General features: G+C 33.1%; 1 protein-coding gene across 1 annotated transcript; it reads left to right on the forward strand.

Moving 5' to 3' along the window:
- itfg2 (integrin alpha FG-GAP repeat containing 2) lies at positions 1 to 15,101 on the forward strand. Its single transcript, XM_073838310.1, has 12 exons — positions 1 to 211; positions 1,900 to 1,995; positions 2,084 to 2,125; positions 3,083 to 3,257; positions 3,354 to 3,493; positions 3,570 to 3,718; positions 3,817 to 3,911; positions 5,825 to 5,878; positions 6,216 to 6,307; positions 8,425 to 8,542; positions 12,291 to 12,464; positions 14,826 to 15,101. The coding sequence occupies exons 1-12, from the start codon at positions 116 to 118 to the stop codon at positions 14,903 to 14,905; spliced, it is 1,311 nt and encodes a 436-aa protein (XP_073694411.1). The 5' UTR covers positions 1 to 115; the 3' UTR covers positions 14,906 to 15,101.
- Positions 15,102 to 15,786: the final 685 nt, after the last annotated feature.

A 15,786-nucleotide genomic window follows, 5' to 3' on the forward strand; every position in this document is an offset into this window, starting at 1 on the left:
CAGATCATGTGCATTTGTTTGTACTGGATGGGAAGCATAGCTGAAATATGATTTGTCTTAACAGCTATTTAATACATTTTAATCGTTAGTTCACAGTGTGCGGAGCTGAAAGGCCATGCGCTCGGTCAGTTACGTACAGCGTGTGAGTTTAGACTTCACAGGAACAATCTTTCCTCACGCTATCTGTCTTGGAGATGCAGATAACGACTCAGTAAGTTTAAATGAGTTTAAATGACTCACTTTATCATCATGAATACCAGGTCTCAACTAACTACTAGTATATGTTACATTAGCCTTGATTTGTGTGCATGAGTTTAATCATACAGTTGCAATCAAAATTATTCAACCCCCCAGAGACTGCAGTACTTTACAAATGATTTTTGCTCTTTCTGAAGATCCAGAACTAAATTGCATCTACAACAGTTTTCTGGCAAATTAAAAGTGATAATGTCAATATATAATGTAATGTTTTTGAGTCATAGGATGTTTTAATAACATAGCTATGTCAGAATTATTCAACCCCTATTCAACATTGCTGTTTTAAGACAGTTATTTTTATGGTAAGGAACAAAATTGTCATAAAAAAATTGTCTTAAGCCTTTACAAACTTACTAAAAATGGAATTAGCTTGGGGTGTTACACATAGTATACTCTTAGCCCATGCATGTGCTGAAGGTGAGTAGCAAATATGGTAAAGTCATCAAAGCTCACACAAAATCAATAGAGAAGAAATAGTTTGCTCTATTAGAAAGTCTAAAACTACATGAAGATTTCTAAGACATTACAAGTTCCTAGAGACACGGCTGGCAGCCATATTCCTTAGATTAAAGTGTGTTGTACCAGAAAGCCTTTGAGTCTGTTGAACAAAAAAAGCACAATATCATAAAATGTTTGATCAGATCAACTGAGAAAAACTTGCAATGCACAGCCAAAGACTTGCAAGATGACCCGACGAAAGGAGGAAAAATATTTCAATGCTGTGTACAAGAGGAACACTAGACAAGTGTAGTCTTCATGTTGAGGCATCTTGCTGAATACCACTCTTGACCAAGAAGAACAAAAAGGCTGACTTGAACGTGCCAAAATTCATTTGGATAGACCTGTGGAGTTCTGGAAGAATGTTTTATGGAGAGATGTGTCCAAACTGGAATTTTTTGGATGTATGGATCAGAGGTACGTCTGGTGCAAAAAAGACAAAGCTTATACGCAGAAGAACAACATCTCCATTGTCAAACATGGAGGTGGGCCAGTCCTGTTATGGGGTTGTTTTACTGTAGCAGGAAGTGGGAAACATGACCATACAAAGGATATCATTGATTTATTAAAGTATCAGACCATTTTGGCAAACATTGTGATGCCTTTTGTGCAAAGTCTGAAGCTAATAATCAATGGACTTTCCTGCAGGACAGTCATCCCAAAGTATACGTTCAAATCTACTTAAGCTTGGTTTAGGAATCAGTCATAGAATGTTTTTAAGTGGCCTGTTCAGTTTCCAGATTCAATTCTCATTGAAAATACATGGTTGAATTTGAAGCAAGCAGTGGCAAAGTAAAACCCAAAGATTATCAGTGATCTGGAAGCTTTTTCAGGGGAGGAATGGCCCAAGATTGCAGGAAAAAGGTGACAGAAGCATCTAAGCACTTCCAGGCAGTGTTTATTGGTGGTTTTTCAGGGGTTGAATAATTTTGAACATAAATGTTTAGAGCCAATTCAATTTTTTTTCATTATTCATGAACTTACGTTCTCAGAATTGCTCAAATGTGTATTAATAAACTTTCTTTAATAGTTTACTGATGCCTTTGTTGAATTGTTTTCACAAAATGTTGTTCTCCGCAGGAAAATGTCTTGCAGGTCGAGGGGGTTGAATAATTTTGATTGCAACTGTATGTTTTTCTGCAGCTGAACGAGCTGGTGGTTGGAGACACTAGTGGGAAGCTGTACATCTATAAAAATGATGACTGTAAACCCTGGATCACGCGAACATGTGTGGGCATGGTGAGGAGAATGACCTTTATGAATAATGAATAATGTCATGATGGATATATTTGATTATGAAAATGAATGATGCCGTATTTATTCCTAGTTAACATGCGTAGGAGTGGGAGATGTTTGCAACAAAGGAAGGGTAAGATTATCTTTCTCTTCTTTCTCTTCTACAAATAAATAAATAAAAGACGTGATGCTCTGGTACAATGATGGTTTTAGATGATAATACTATGGTATTGATCAGTGAATGAATACTGTATTAAATTTTTAATTAATTAGAGTTTTTTCAATGATTGTCTTCTGGACAACTGTCAGATCAGCAGTCTTCCCCATAATTGTGTAGCCTAGTGAACCAAACTGAGAGACCATTTTGACAACTCAATAAACCTTTGCAGTTGTTTTGAGTTGATTAGCTGATTGGCATGTCATTATATTCTAATTTGTTGAGATAGTGAATTGGTGGGTTTTTGTTAAATGTGAGTCAAATCATCACAATTAAAAGAACCAAAGACTTAAACTACTTCACTCTGTGTGCATTAAATTTATTTATTAGTTTCACAATTTGAGTTGAATTACTGAAATAAATGAACTTTTCCATGATATTCTAATTTACTGAGAAGCACCTGTATATCTTTTGAAAAGAAACGATCAATTGTCTGTCTGGTGCATAAAAAATAATAAACTATTCTAGCATTAAAAGGTATAATAAATACAGGTAAAATCATAATAAAATAATAATAATAATAGTAGTCAGTCCGGCCCATGGAATTTTATTTTATAAACCGACCCGGCCCTCCATTAAAGAAAAGAAAATTATGTGGCCCGCTCAGAAAAAAGTTTGGGGACCCCTTCTCTAGATTCACAATACATAAATAAATGTATTAATTTATTAAGTGCATTATTTATTATTTTAATTATATTAATATATCACATTTAATGAATTATCAATTTTATTTATTTCCATTTTTGCAATGACCCTCTAGAATTACATTTCATAATAGCACTACATTCTGAAAATGCCATGGCACTTGTTATTTTGTTTTAACTGGAAAAAAGTCACACTTTCACATTTGTAACCTGCCTTTCTGCATGGCAGAACTTTGTTGTGGCAGTGGGTGCGGAGGGCTGGTTTCACCTGTTTGATATCAGCGCTTCTTCAGCCAAGTCCGACTCCTCAAGTCAGCAGGACGGTTTGATTGGAGATGAGCAGAAGCCCAGTTACACCCAGCACATCCCTGCCAATACCAAAGTGATGCTCATCAGTGATATTGGTGAGGAGTTTGCATATGGCATTCTCAAACATTTCTAAACCTTTTCAGTTGATGTGAATAACTAATCATTTGTAATATAATTTGTGTGCTTATAAGATGGAGACGGGCGCTGTGAGCTTGTCGTTGGCTACACGGACCGGGTGGTACGGGCGTTCAGGTGGGAGGAACCTTCTGATGCTTCAGATTCAAGTTCTGGTCAGCTGATCTTACTGAAGAAATGGCTTCTGGAGGGGCAGGTACTGAGGTAGATGCATCAAACGTCAGGTCAACATAAAGTGGAATTATTACAAACTTTAAATCTGCGTTCACCAGGTTGACAGTCTCTCGGTTAACCCAAGTCCAGAAGGTCTTCCTGAGCTCATGGTGTCTCAGCCCGGCTGTGGGTATGCGATATTGACATGCTCTTGGACACAAGAGGGCGCTGCAGGACCTGGGGATGAAGACACAGCAACTCCTAGCAGGTGAGAGAATCACAATGAGGATTAATGTTATAGCAGTGCTAAATAATTCAGAGCAGAGCTGGCTTTTGGAATAACCCAGTTTGTGTATGTGTACGCAGAGAGGGGGCTTCCAGAGACGTCGTCCTTCATCTTACCACCGGACGCATCCATAACAAGAACGTGTCCACTCATTTGATAGGCAGCATTTGCAGAGGTACTGTCATACATTTAGGTTGCATACTGAGCATGCAGCATGCATATCTTTAAAAACTGTGCAGCTGGCGGAATAAAATATGCAGATTGAATAATAATAAATAAGAATGAATAATAAAAAATAGTTTGACTGGCTCACCATATAAAAACATACATTTCAAGACTATCATAAATAGGGATTCGCAACATATTGGTACCATGTTGGTTACTGAATCAGAGATTTGTTTAAGTTTAATTTTATTTGTTAATATTTGGTGTGTAATTATGCATGTTAATTTCTTCTTTTTTTTTATCAACTTTGCTGTCATCAACACTTCACACTTAGGTTTATCTTGAAAAATCTTTAGCAAATCTCAAAATGAATATCCATTTTCTGTGCATTATAATGTTGTGTTGCCTCAAGTCACCTGTAGCATTAAAAACAACTGTTTTTCGCTTTTATTGTTATTTTTAATTTACTCATACAAAATAGTAAGTAATTGTAATTTAATTAATGGCCACAGTTATTGCTTATTGGCAAACATTTTGTGTATGTGTATATATATATATATATATATATATATATATATTTGTAACATATTTAGATTATTTTATTCATATTTAATTTATGGCTGTTAAATCGATTAATCGCATCCAAAATATAAGTTTGTGTTTATGTAATATATGTGTGTGTACTGTGTATATATATATATATAATATTTCCTAAATGCATTGTGTGTATTTACACTACCAGTCAAAACTATTTGAACAGTAAGATTTTTTAATGATTTTTTGCAGAAGTCTCTTCTGCTCACCAAGCCTGTATTTATTTGTTTCAACGAATATCAAAAACAGTACAATTTTGAAGTATTTCTGTTTGAATATATTTTAAAATGTATTATTATTATTATTATTCATATTAATTGTGATTTCAAAGCTGAATTTTTAGCATCTCCAAGCTTTTGAGTGGTAGATTGTATGCTGTTACAAAAGCTTTTTATTTAATCACATTAATGCTGATCTTTGGATCTTTCTATTCATTAAAGAAAAGAAAAAAAAATACTCAACACTTTTAAATATTGATAATAATAAAAAATGTTTCTTGAGCAGCAAATCCGCATATTAGAGTGATTTCTGAAAGGATCATCTGACAGCAGACTGGAGGAATAATGCTTAAAATTTAGCTTTGATCACAGGAATAAATTCAATTTTAAAATATATTCAATTAGAAAGCAGCTATTTTAAATCGTTTACCAATATTACTGCTTTTGCTGTATTTTGGATAAAACAAATGCAGGCTTGGTGAGCAGAAGACAATTCTTTAAAAAGCATTAACTTTTGACTGGTAGTGTATATATATATATATATATATATATATATATATATATAAACAGAAATATTTCAAAATTGTACTGTTTTTGATATTCTTTGAAACAAATAAATACAGGCTTGATGAGCAGAAGAGACTTCTGCAAAAAATCATTAAAAATCTTACTGTTCAAATAGTTTTGACTGGTAGTGTAAATACACACAATGCATTTAGGAAATATTATATATATATACACAGTACACACACATATATTACATAAACACAAACTTATATTTTGGATGCGATTAATCGATTTAACAGCCATAAATTAAATATGAATAAAATCATGTAAATATGTTACAAATATATATACCCAAAATGTTTGCCAATAAGCAATAAATGTGGCCATTGATTAAATTACAATTACTTATATGCAGATTGAATAATAAGATATATATATATATATATATGTGTGTATGTGTGTGTGTGTGTGTGTGTGTGTGTGTGTGTGTGTGTGTGTGTGTGTGTGTGTGTGTGTGTGTATTTTAGATCCAGTTAGTTCCATCACAAATCATTTTCCCAGTTTCAACAACCCTTATAAAGGATCTTGTTTTTGTTTTTTGTAGGTTCTAAAGATGATTCGTCAAAAGGCGGCTTGTTTGCTCTTTGCACTCTAGATGGTGAGTCCAGATATTAGTCCAGCACCACACGTCAGAGGTTATTTGATGTGAGGAAAACATAAGCCCAGTGTGACAGACCAAAGCACATGCTGTGTTTTTCCACAGAAGAGCTTTTTGGTCAGTCTGGGCTCAGGTGTGAATAAAGATTAGCTCTTTACACTAAAAGTGTAGGCTTGTTCTTCACATCTTTTTCCATGGCCACTCAGTCACATGGCACAAATTCAACCCTAATGCTGTTGTTTTTTAGACAGCACTAGATAGATGTTATTGATTGGTTAGCTGTTGTTGTTTTTCATTAGCTGTTGTGGTTGTTTTTCAATGAATGGTGGTGTTTCAGGAACGCTGAAGCTTATGGACAGCTCTGAGAAGCTCTTGTGGTCGGTGCAGGTGGACCACCAGCTTTTTGCCCTCCAGAAGCTGGATGTCACTGTAAGTGTGATGATGGCACCTAAAAATATTTAAAGGATTAGTTCACTTCCAGAATAATATACTCACCCCCATGTCATCCAAGAAGTTCATATCTTTCTTTCTTCAGTTGAAAAGAAATTAACCCTTGTACGTGACAAAAAAGTCCACGTCCAAAAACTGTCATAAAAATATGATTTATTAATATTTTTTTCCACTTTCACTGATGTCAATTTTTTTTAACCAGCATCTGTTCTATCCATAGATACCAAACATTCATTAATTTTCAGAATTTTAACCCTTTAAATGCTGGTTTGTTTACATAATGCCACAGGTGTTTTTTTTATGAAAAAATGAAAAATAGTAGTTAATTTCCATATACTAAATGCTAAGCAGATTTTTTTTCTTTGCTTATTAGCTTCTTGGGTGTGTCAATGAAGAACAACATCATTAATTTTGAGGCATTTATATTTTTTATGTAGTGTCAGATTAAAAAAAAAAAAAAAACTAACACTTAACCATAATGGACAAAAATGGCCATGTCAAAAAACTGTCATAGAAATGTTATACATTAATATTTTTTTCCACTTTCACTGACTGTTGTTTTTATCAGCATCTCTTCTATTCATAATTGCCAAACATTCATTCATTTTCAGAATTGTAATGCTTTAAAAACTGGTTTCTTTACATAATGCTGACTGTCAGTGCGCAACACTAGCTCCAGAGCTTCCTCTGCTGAGTAACGTCTCTTCATCTTGAAAGCAATGAAATGACCAAGCCCTCAAGCACCAAATATGTATAGGTTTTGCTTTGCAAACACCTGTCTGGGCTGTGCGAACACTCAAACTTTGTATAAAATCTACCAGACTCCACAATCAGCGTTTTCTTGTGGTGAAAACAAAAACAATGTGTTTTAGGGGCTTCGGAACTTATCCATCAAATTCAAGCTCACCTTTTATTTCTGTACAAAAACAATAACAAATAAAAAAGTGCAATCAAGGATTAAAATGTGTGTTTGGGTGAAAAAGAAAAATCCTCAAAGCTCATTAACCTTCTTTGACCTTATTCCTAGCTTTCACATGGCCCTATGACCCTGCCAATGGTGAGACTGACATACATGGATTGGGATTTTTGATTGCCAGTACAATATAATTTCTTTCAAACATATTACACCCATAAAATTTTCAGTAAACACATGCAAACCACACTCTGACATCCTTACCAACATACCCACACAATTATAGCTGCATTATTTTTCCAATTGACTCTACAATAGGCTATAATATGCATAAGCAGAAAACACAAAAAAATGAGTATTTCTTTTATATGCCAAATTTGAAAAAATGGCACAATCTAGTAAAAAAATGGTAAAAATTAAAAATTTGAAGCCTTTCCGATAGAATGAATGCCTATTAGCAAATATTGCATCATTTTATAGTCAAATGGCACTGGGTTAAAAAATTGCCGTTTTAATGGGTTTCAATGTGGACATTTTTGTCCTTAAGGTCCTGAGTGTGAGTATTTTTTGTACGGAGGGTAAAATAGATTTTTTTGAAGGAAATGAGGGTGAAATATTAAAATTTCAATAAAAATACACACCTGAGCCAAGATTTACGCAGTTGGCATTAACACAGACACACTTAAAACAAAAAACAAAACTGAAATGGACAAAAATGTCCATAAGGTCGCACAAGGGTTAAGGTTTTTGAGAAAAAAATTCCAGGATTTTTCTCCATGTAGTGGACTTCAAAGGGGATCAACAGGTGGAAGGTCCAAATTGCAGATTTAGTGCGATCCCAGCTGAGGAATAAGGGTCATTTTCTAAAAGCGTAGAGCCATTTGAAGCTGCATTGAAACTGCAATTCGGACCTTCAACCGGTTGATCCCCATTGAAGTCCACTATATGGAGAAAGATCCATACTGGAATGGAAAAAACTGGAATGTTTTCCTCAAAAAAACGTATTTCTTTTCGACTGAAGAAAGAAAGACATATTATCATATCAAGTTTCATCTGCAAAGAAATGATGCTATAGCTTTTCTCTGTACATGTTTCATAAACATTTTACCACCAGAAATGTAAATAAAACCCTGCTCTACCTAATGTGCTTTACAGTTTGTTGTGTTTTTGTATGTTTATTTAGGGTGATGGGAGAGAGGATGTGGTGGCCTGTGCTTGGGATGGCCAAACTTACATTATTGATCATGCACGTATGGTGGTCCGCTTCCAGTTTGATGAAAATGTAAATGCATTCTGTGCAGGTAAGCTTCTCTTATAGTCTTTATCAGGTTAAATCTTACTATATCAGTCAACATTTAGGATCATATTAATTTAAGATAATATTTGCTAAAGTTTGAGCATCAAATCAGAATATTAGAATGATTTTTAAATGATCATGTGACACTGAAGACTGGAGTAACGACTGCAGAAAATGTAGCTTTGCCATCACAGGAATAAATTACATTTTAAAATATATTAAAATATTAAAAATAGTTTTTGTAAGTTGTGATAATATTTTAAAATACTACTGTTTTTATTGAATTGTTGGTCAAATAGATAAAATAAGCATAAGAGACATCCTTCGAAAATATAAAATAATAGTAGAAGTCTCTTAAAAATGTTGAAATAGTTGTACTCTTTAAAATAACTCTTTTCTGTTTGAATATATTTTAAAATTTTATTTTATTCCTGTGATCAAAGCTAAATTTTCAGCATCATTACTCCAGTCTTCAGTGTCATATGATCCTTCAGAAATAAAAATACATGTTTTAAATTTATACTTTTGTTTAAATGCTTTAAGATGCTTTAAATTGATCACAGGTGATGATAAAGACATTTATAATGTTACAAAATATTTATATTTCAGATAAATGCAATTCTTCTGAACTTTCTATTAATCAAAGAAACCTTAAAAAAAATTCTACATTTTTTTTTTTTAACAACAATAATATTAAATGTTTTTTGAGTTGCAAATCAGAATATTAGAATGATTTCTAAAGGATCATGTGACTGGAGTAATGCTGCTAAAATTTCAGCTTTGAAATCCCAGGAATAAATTACATTTTAAAACATATTCAAATAGAAAACAGTTCTTTCAAATAGTAAAATTATTTCAGAATTGTACAGTTTTTTGCTGTATTTTGAATCAAATAAATGCAGGCTTGGTGAGCAGAAGAGACTTCTTTAAAAACCAAAAATCTTACTGTTCAAAAACTTTTGACTGGTAGTGTAAACATGAGTTTTTAGTGTACTCATCAGCATTTATAAAGATTTTTTTTCTTTAAAAACTGCATAATGCAAGTAACGCTTAAAAATAAGAATAAGAATAAAAAGACTATTTTTCTCTTAATATTACAATATGTTAATACAGGAACCCTCAGGGTGGGAAATATCACTTTGTCATTTCCATACTTTCACTTCTGCTTGTGCCTTCCTGTTCTTTTTTTATCACCCTTTTCCCTCCTCTCTCTTTTTCTCTTTGTGGTGCACATCAGTGATGCATTGAAATTGTTGCATTAAGAGGATTAAATTGATAGTGAGATGTGTTGCACACAAAAACATCATGAGTTGCATTCATGTTGACATTGAAAGGCACTGAGTCATGTTCAACAAAGCCTCACACGGTACATATAGAGTTTATCAGCTCGTACACCTGTCTTCATTTTCATCTTGTGAAAATGCAGAAAGCAAATGTGGAGGCAGCGTGCGCTCATTAAAATTCAGCCCCAGTCTCTATGAGTCTGCTGTATGATGGGAATGTCGAGGAGAGGTGCTGCGCTTTCACGCAAGGTCTCTCCAGAGAAAAACATGTCCTAATGCTAAACCTATCAGACGCCGTGTGAAACGTTACGTGGCCTTGTCCATACAACCCCAGTGGATTCCTGATTGGTAATTTCCATTTGAAAGTGTAAACAAAAATGCAGAGGTGTAGTTTGATTGAATAAGCATTCATTCAAGCTTATCAGCCTGAAAAGTGTTGATCGATGTTTTTATATTAGCTAGTAAAGTAAACAGAGCCTTTGCATAAATTTCCATATTTAATACGACGGCTTGTGTCCAATTTAAACATTAGGCAACAGGTGGCAACTCAAATAGCTATCAATGTGTACTACACAACCATGTTCATTTTGATCATTTTCATGCTTATATTGACTTGACTTGGTAGTTTGTAATCAATAAAACTGATTTCTGGTAAGGAACAGTAAGATTTACATTTAATTTCTTTACATTTATAGGTAGGCAGTAAAGAACAGAGGAAGGATACATTTTCATTAAATATTTATTATTTTATTTTGATTGTAAAATATTTCTAAATTGGAAAATATGTGTGTCTGCCGTTCAAAAGTTTGAGATCATTAAGACTTGTAATGTTTTTTAAAGAAGTCTCTAACTCAGTCATCAAGACTGCATTTATTTGATAAAATACAGAAAAAAACAATAATACTGCAAAATGTTATTACAATATAAAATAATGGTTTCTATTTTAATATACATTTTTTTCCTGTGATGCAAAGCTGAATGTTCATCAGCCATTACTCCAGTCTTCAGTGTCACATGATCATTCAGAAATCATTCTAATATGCTGATTTCTTATTAGAATTATCAGTGTTGACAACAGTTATATTGGCTACCGAATATTTAACCGCATTTATTCAAAATATAAGTGTTTTCTAACAATATAAGTCATTTTTCTCAATTGAACACATCCTTGCAAAATAAAAGTAATCATTTTAAAAAATTTACTCAACCCAAATTTTTGAACAGTAGTGTATATAAAAAAAGATTTCTGTTTTAAATAAATGCTGTTCTTTTTAATTTTAAAAGTACCACAGGTTCCAAAAAATATTAAGCAACACAACTGTTCCCAGCACTGATAATAAATCAGAATATTAAAATTATTATAAGGATCATGTAAGGCTGAAAACTAATGTTTATTAAAAAAGAAGAATGTTATTTTACATTGTAATAATATTTCACAATATTACATTTTTATCTTATTTTTTGAGCATAAGAAACTATATATATATATATGTGTATATATATATATATATATATATATATATATATATATATATATATATATATATATATATACAGAATTAAAAAAAAATAATATTGCTATTTAAAAATAGCAGTTTTAATATACTTTAAAATATTTTTTTCATGTGAAATCTATTTATGTGAAGCAAAGTTGAATTTTCAGCATCATTACTCTAGTCCTTAGTGTCACATGATCCTTCAGAAATCATTCTAATATGCTGATTTATAATCAGTTTTGGAAACGGTTTTCATGCTTAATGTTTGTGGGACACTTCATACTTTTTTTTAGGATTTTGATGAATAAAAAGTTAAAAAGAACAGTGTTTATTCAAAATAGAAATTGTGTGTTACAGTATACGCTACTATTCAAAAGTTGGGGCTCTGTAATTTTTTTCTTTCTTTTTTTTCATGTTTTTATTCAGCGAGGATGTGTTAAATGCATAAAAAATGATTGTAGCTTATGTTGTCAGAAAATATTTATATTTTAAATAAATGCTGTTCTTTTTCATTTTTTATCCATCAAAGAATCCTGAAAAAAGTATCACAGGTTCCTAAATAATTAAGCATGTTAGAATGATTTTCTGAAGGATTGTGTGACACTAAAGTAATAGCTGATGAAAAACCAGCACTGCATCACATAAATAAATTATATTTTAAAGTATGTTTAAATAGAAAACCAATATTAGAAATTGCAATAATATTTCACTACATTGTTGTTTTTTTCTGTATTTTTGAACAAATAAACGCAGCCTTGATGAGCATAAGAGACATAAAAACATAAAAAAGTGCATCTGTGTTCTTCAATTTGCAAACTGTCAATAGATCACCTGTAGAAATGTCCACTCCCATTGATGCTTTTATGAGATTGTGTTTCACAATTATTTGCCCTGTTTAGTAAATCTGACCCATAGTCTTTAATGTAATATGATGTAATACTCTATGTTTATCATGCTTTTACTTCTCCATTAGGCCAGTATGCGTGTAAAGATGGGAAGAACAGCCCTTGCCTGGTCTATGTGAGCTTTAACCATAAGATATATGTGTACTGGAGAGTGGAGCTTGAGAGGATGGAGCCCACTAACCTGCTGAGTGTGCTGGAAGAGAGACCCGAATATCCAGACCTGCTTCACAGACTGGGAGTGGGTGAGTGGACGCCTGTCTGTGTGTGATTGTTTGCAGAGCTCAACATTGCTCACATGACCATCTGGAGGAACCGGGGACAAATAGGATGTATACGCGAAATCATGCTTCTGAATACATTTATAACGGTACAAATTTAAAATTGTAAGTAATAAGCACACGTCTACAAAGGAATTCGCCATTATGTATTTATAAAACACATGCATTTTAGTGCTATTTAAGCCTAAATTGTGGCTGATAATGGTTAAGAGAGATATTATGAATCAATGCTACATTTTTATTGCTTTAAACTCTAGTCTAGCAACCTGGCAGGTGTAAAAATAACCCAGCACAGATGCTGTTCTTCTGAAAGTGTTTTCATGCGAATTCCACTGCAGAGGCTGAAGAGACTCTTGAACTCGTGTTCTTGTGCCACGTCATTTCAATTTCTTGAGACGCGGCACAATTTGTCTTCATATTCGAAAGCGTTTGACTGGGCCGAAGGGGGGTCAGGTCATTCTGCTCACTCAGACTCCTGCCACATGCACAGTTGTTAATGAAAAGCCAGCTTGACTTCCTGGGGCCGTTGTTAATTATTCATCTTCTGAGTCTGATGTGCTCCCACAACGTGATTTTTCAAAGCGTGATTAGCTCACCGTGCCACGGGACGCAGCCGCCCTGAATGCCTGCAGGTGAGAGGAATCACGAAAGATGGAAGGGGATTCGTGATGATTATAGGATAAATTGTAGGTGGAGATTCATGCTAAATGAGACACATAAGGCCAATGTGTTTACCAATAAATGGGTAATATGTTATATAAATATATATGTATATGTTATATAATATAATAATATATTCTTTTTCTTTTATAGTCATTGAAAAAAAAAAAGTTTCAACTGATTTTGTATGTATGCAAATTTTATAATATCCAAGGGACACATTTCTAGTAATTGTGCAGTTAATTCTCATATTATATTTTCAGAAAGATTTGAAATATTTTTCCTCTCCCCACATTTGTCACTACCGAAACAGAAATAATAATTTAATAAGAAGGGTTATATTGATCTAAGATTTTGTGTACATCTACCTTGTAAATATATATTTTTTAGAGGTAAATCAATAACAATTACAATTGTAACAATATTTCAAGTGTGATTTATGACATTTGTTCTATTTTGAATCCAGCCTTTCTTTGTAAAAGGCATAAAGTTGATCATACTGAATTTAAAGTTAAGGATTCATTAGTTTGTATATACACTGAACCAAACAATATCATAACATCTTAGTTGATAATTCAGTATGTTTTATTTTTAATGCTGACTGAATATTTTCGGTAGTGACAATAATGTTTTTGGTAGCGACCACATCACTTTACAAAATTACTAAAATTACTAAAGTACTTACATTTTTAGTACAAAAAGTACTCAAATTGAGTTTATTTCTTCTGAATAAAGGATTATGTGTTTTCCTTTTTGTCAAAAACTAACTTTTATGGGATTACAGCCACAAAAACAAAGATTTCACTTCTGAAACCTTACTAAATGTTTTGGTTGTGACTGTTTCGGTATTAACAATTTCAGACACTTTTGAGCCCAGCTCAAAGATGCTAACAAGCACATGGTTAGCTAGCACAGTTCTGAACAGTTGTACACATATAAAAACTAAATGTTATGGAAAAACACCCAAAAAAGTTGTATAATTGCAGAAAAAACGTGTTTGTTAGGGACGTTCCTTAAAGTTACACACAGATTTTCACTTTTGAGCACATTTACCTCAAAATGATTGGACCTATCTACTCAAAAAGATATTTTAAAAAACAATTTATCACCTTTGGAATGTTCAACAGATTTAACAAGCTTTTATTTCCAGTTTAATTACTGACTTTTTGATTCCCAGAGGTAGCATTTAAAAATTAGTGTTGATTAGATATTAAGTAGTGGATTGGGGAGTTTGTTTTAGTTGCGTTTTACTAAATCTGTAAAATAGCTATTTTATGCTAATTTATTCTAAGGAGTATTTTAAAAAGCATTAGGAGGCATGAATTAATATTGAGGCTTTTTGGCGCTCTGATGAATGTTCCTTGTGGCTCTAGTTTCCAAAATATCTTAGATGAGCCTAAAATGGATTCTGACGACAAAAAGGGCTCCACTCTGGGCCATTGTTTGAATTTGCATTCAATTTTATGCAATGCTTTTGGCACATTTCTATTCACAACACACACACACACACACACACACACACACACACACACACACGCAGGCTTAAAATAAGCTTTAGTTTGTTTCTACACTGTCTTCGGTGGATTGCCTCCTGCAGAAAAGCTGAGAATCATAAACCAAACGTGCATAAATATATATGGGTGTGTGTGTTTGTGCACCTTACAGATATCAGTGACACAGTAGCAGTTCGGAAACTCATTGGAGACGTGCTCTACGGGAACATAGCGAAAGACGACACGGAATGAATCACCGCTCGTGAATACGACTCTTCATTTGTGTAAATAGACTTTTAATAAAACTACATCACAATGTTTTCTCTCTGTCTTTGTCTCATTTGCTCTATTGCTTTTCAATTCTGACGTTTGTCACTGTTTCCTCTTCTCTCTGACCATTTTGAGCCATTTTGATCAAGACCGTTCCATTGAAATCAGTGCTTCAGAAGGGAAAACAGTGCATTAAGGGGGGGTGAAAACTTTTAGAGTTTGAAGATTTTAGTAAATGTTACTTATTTTGTCTTATGGGGAACATGTGAATATCTTCTGTAGCTTCTGAAGGGCAGTACTAAATGAAAAAAATATGATATTTAGGCAAAATAAGAAAAATGTACATATCTTCATTCCGTTCAAAAGTTTTCACCCCTTGGCTCTTATTGCATGGTTTTTTCTTCTTAAGCATCAGTGAGTGTTTGAACCTTCTGTAATAGTTGCACGAGTCCCTCAGTTGTCCTCAGTGTGAAAAGATGGATCTTAAAATCATAGAATCATTGTCAGAAAGGGTTCAAATAGACAAAAATGCTGAAAAAACAGAGAATCTAAGAAGCCTAAAGGACTTTTCTGAAGAATAGCAGGCAGTTTAACTGTTCATAAACAACTATCACCAAACAAAAAAACACAGCTGTGGATCATTCAGGTCACAACACAGTATTAAGAATCTATCTATCTATCTGTGTATATGTGTATATATATATATATATATATATATATAAGCTAGTTCAATCCCTCACTGCCTGATGGCTAACTTTAGCTCTTTATTTTTAGGTTCCACCCTGTTAAATTTCTTGTCATTTTGTAAATAATTAATAAAGTCGAAATGTCTGAGCTTGTCCAGACTGTTTCTAAAAGTCTGG

This window comes from Garra rufa, chromosome 4, assembly GCF_049309525.1.
Source record: "Garra rufa chromosome 4, GarRuf1.0, whole genome shotgun sequence".
Classification (NCBI taxonomy): domain Eukaryota; kingdom Metazoa; phylum Chordata; class Actinopteri; order Cypriniformes; family Cyprinidae; genus Garra; species Garra rufa.

Bases quoted from the DNA above. Each gene is read 5' to 3' on its own strand.
- itfg2 (XM_073838310.1), top strand. From the start codon at position 116: ATGCGCTCGGTCAGTTACGTACAGCGTGTGAGTTTAGACTTCACAGGA. The intron at 3,494-3,569 runs GTACTGAGGTAG...TGCGTTCACCAG, and splicing joins AATGGCTTCTGGAGGGGCAG to GTTGACAGTCTCTCGGTTAA. The intron at 8,543-12,290 runs GTAAGCTTCTCT...CTTCTCCATTAG, and splicing joins TGTAAATGCATTCTGTGCAG to GCCAGTATGCGTGTAAAGAT.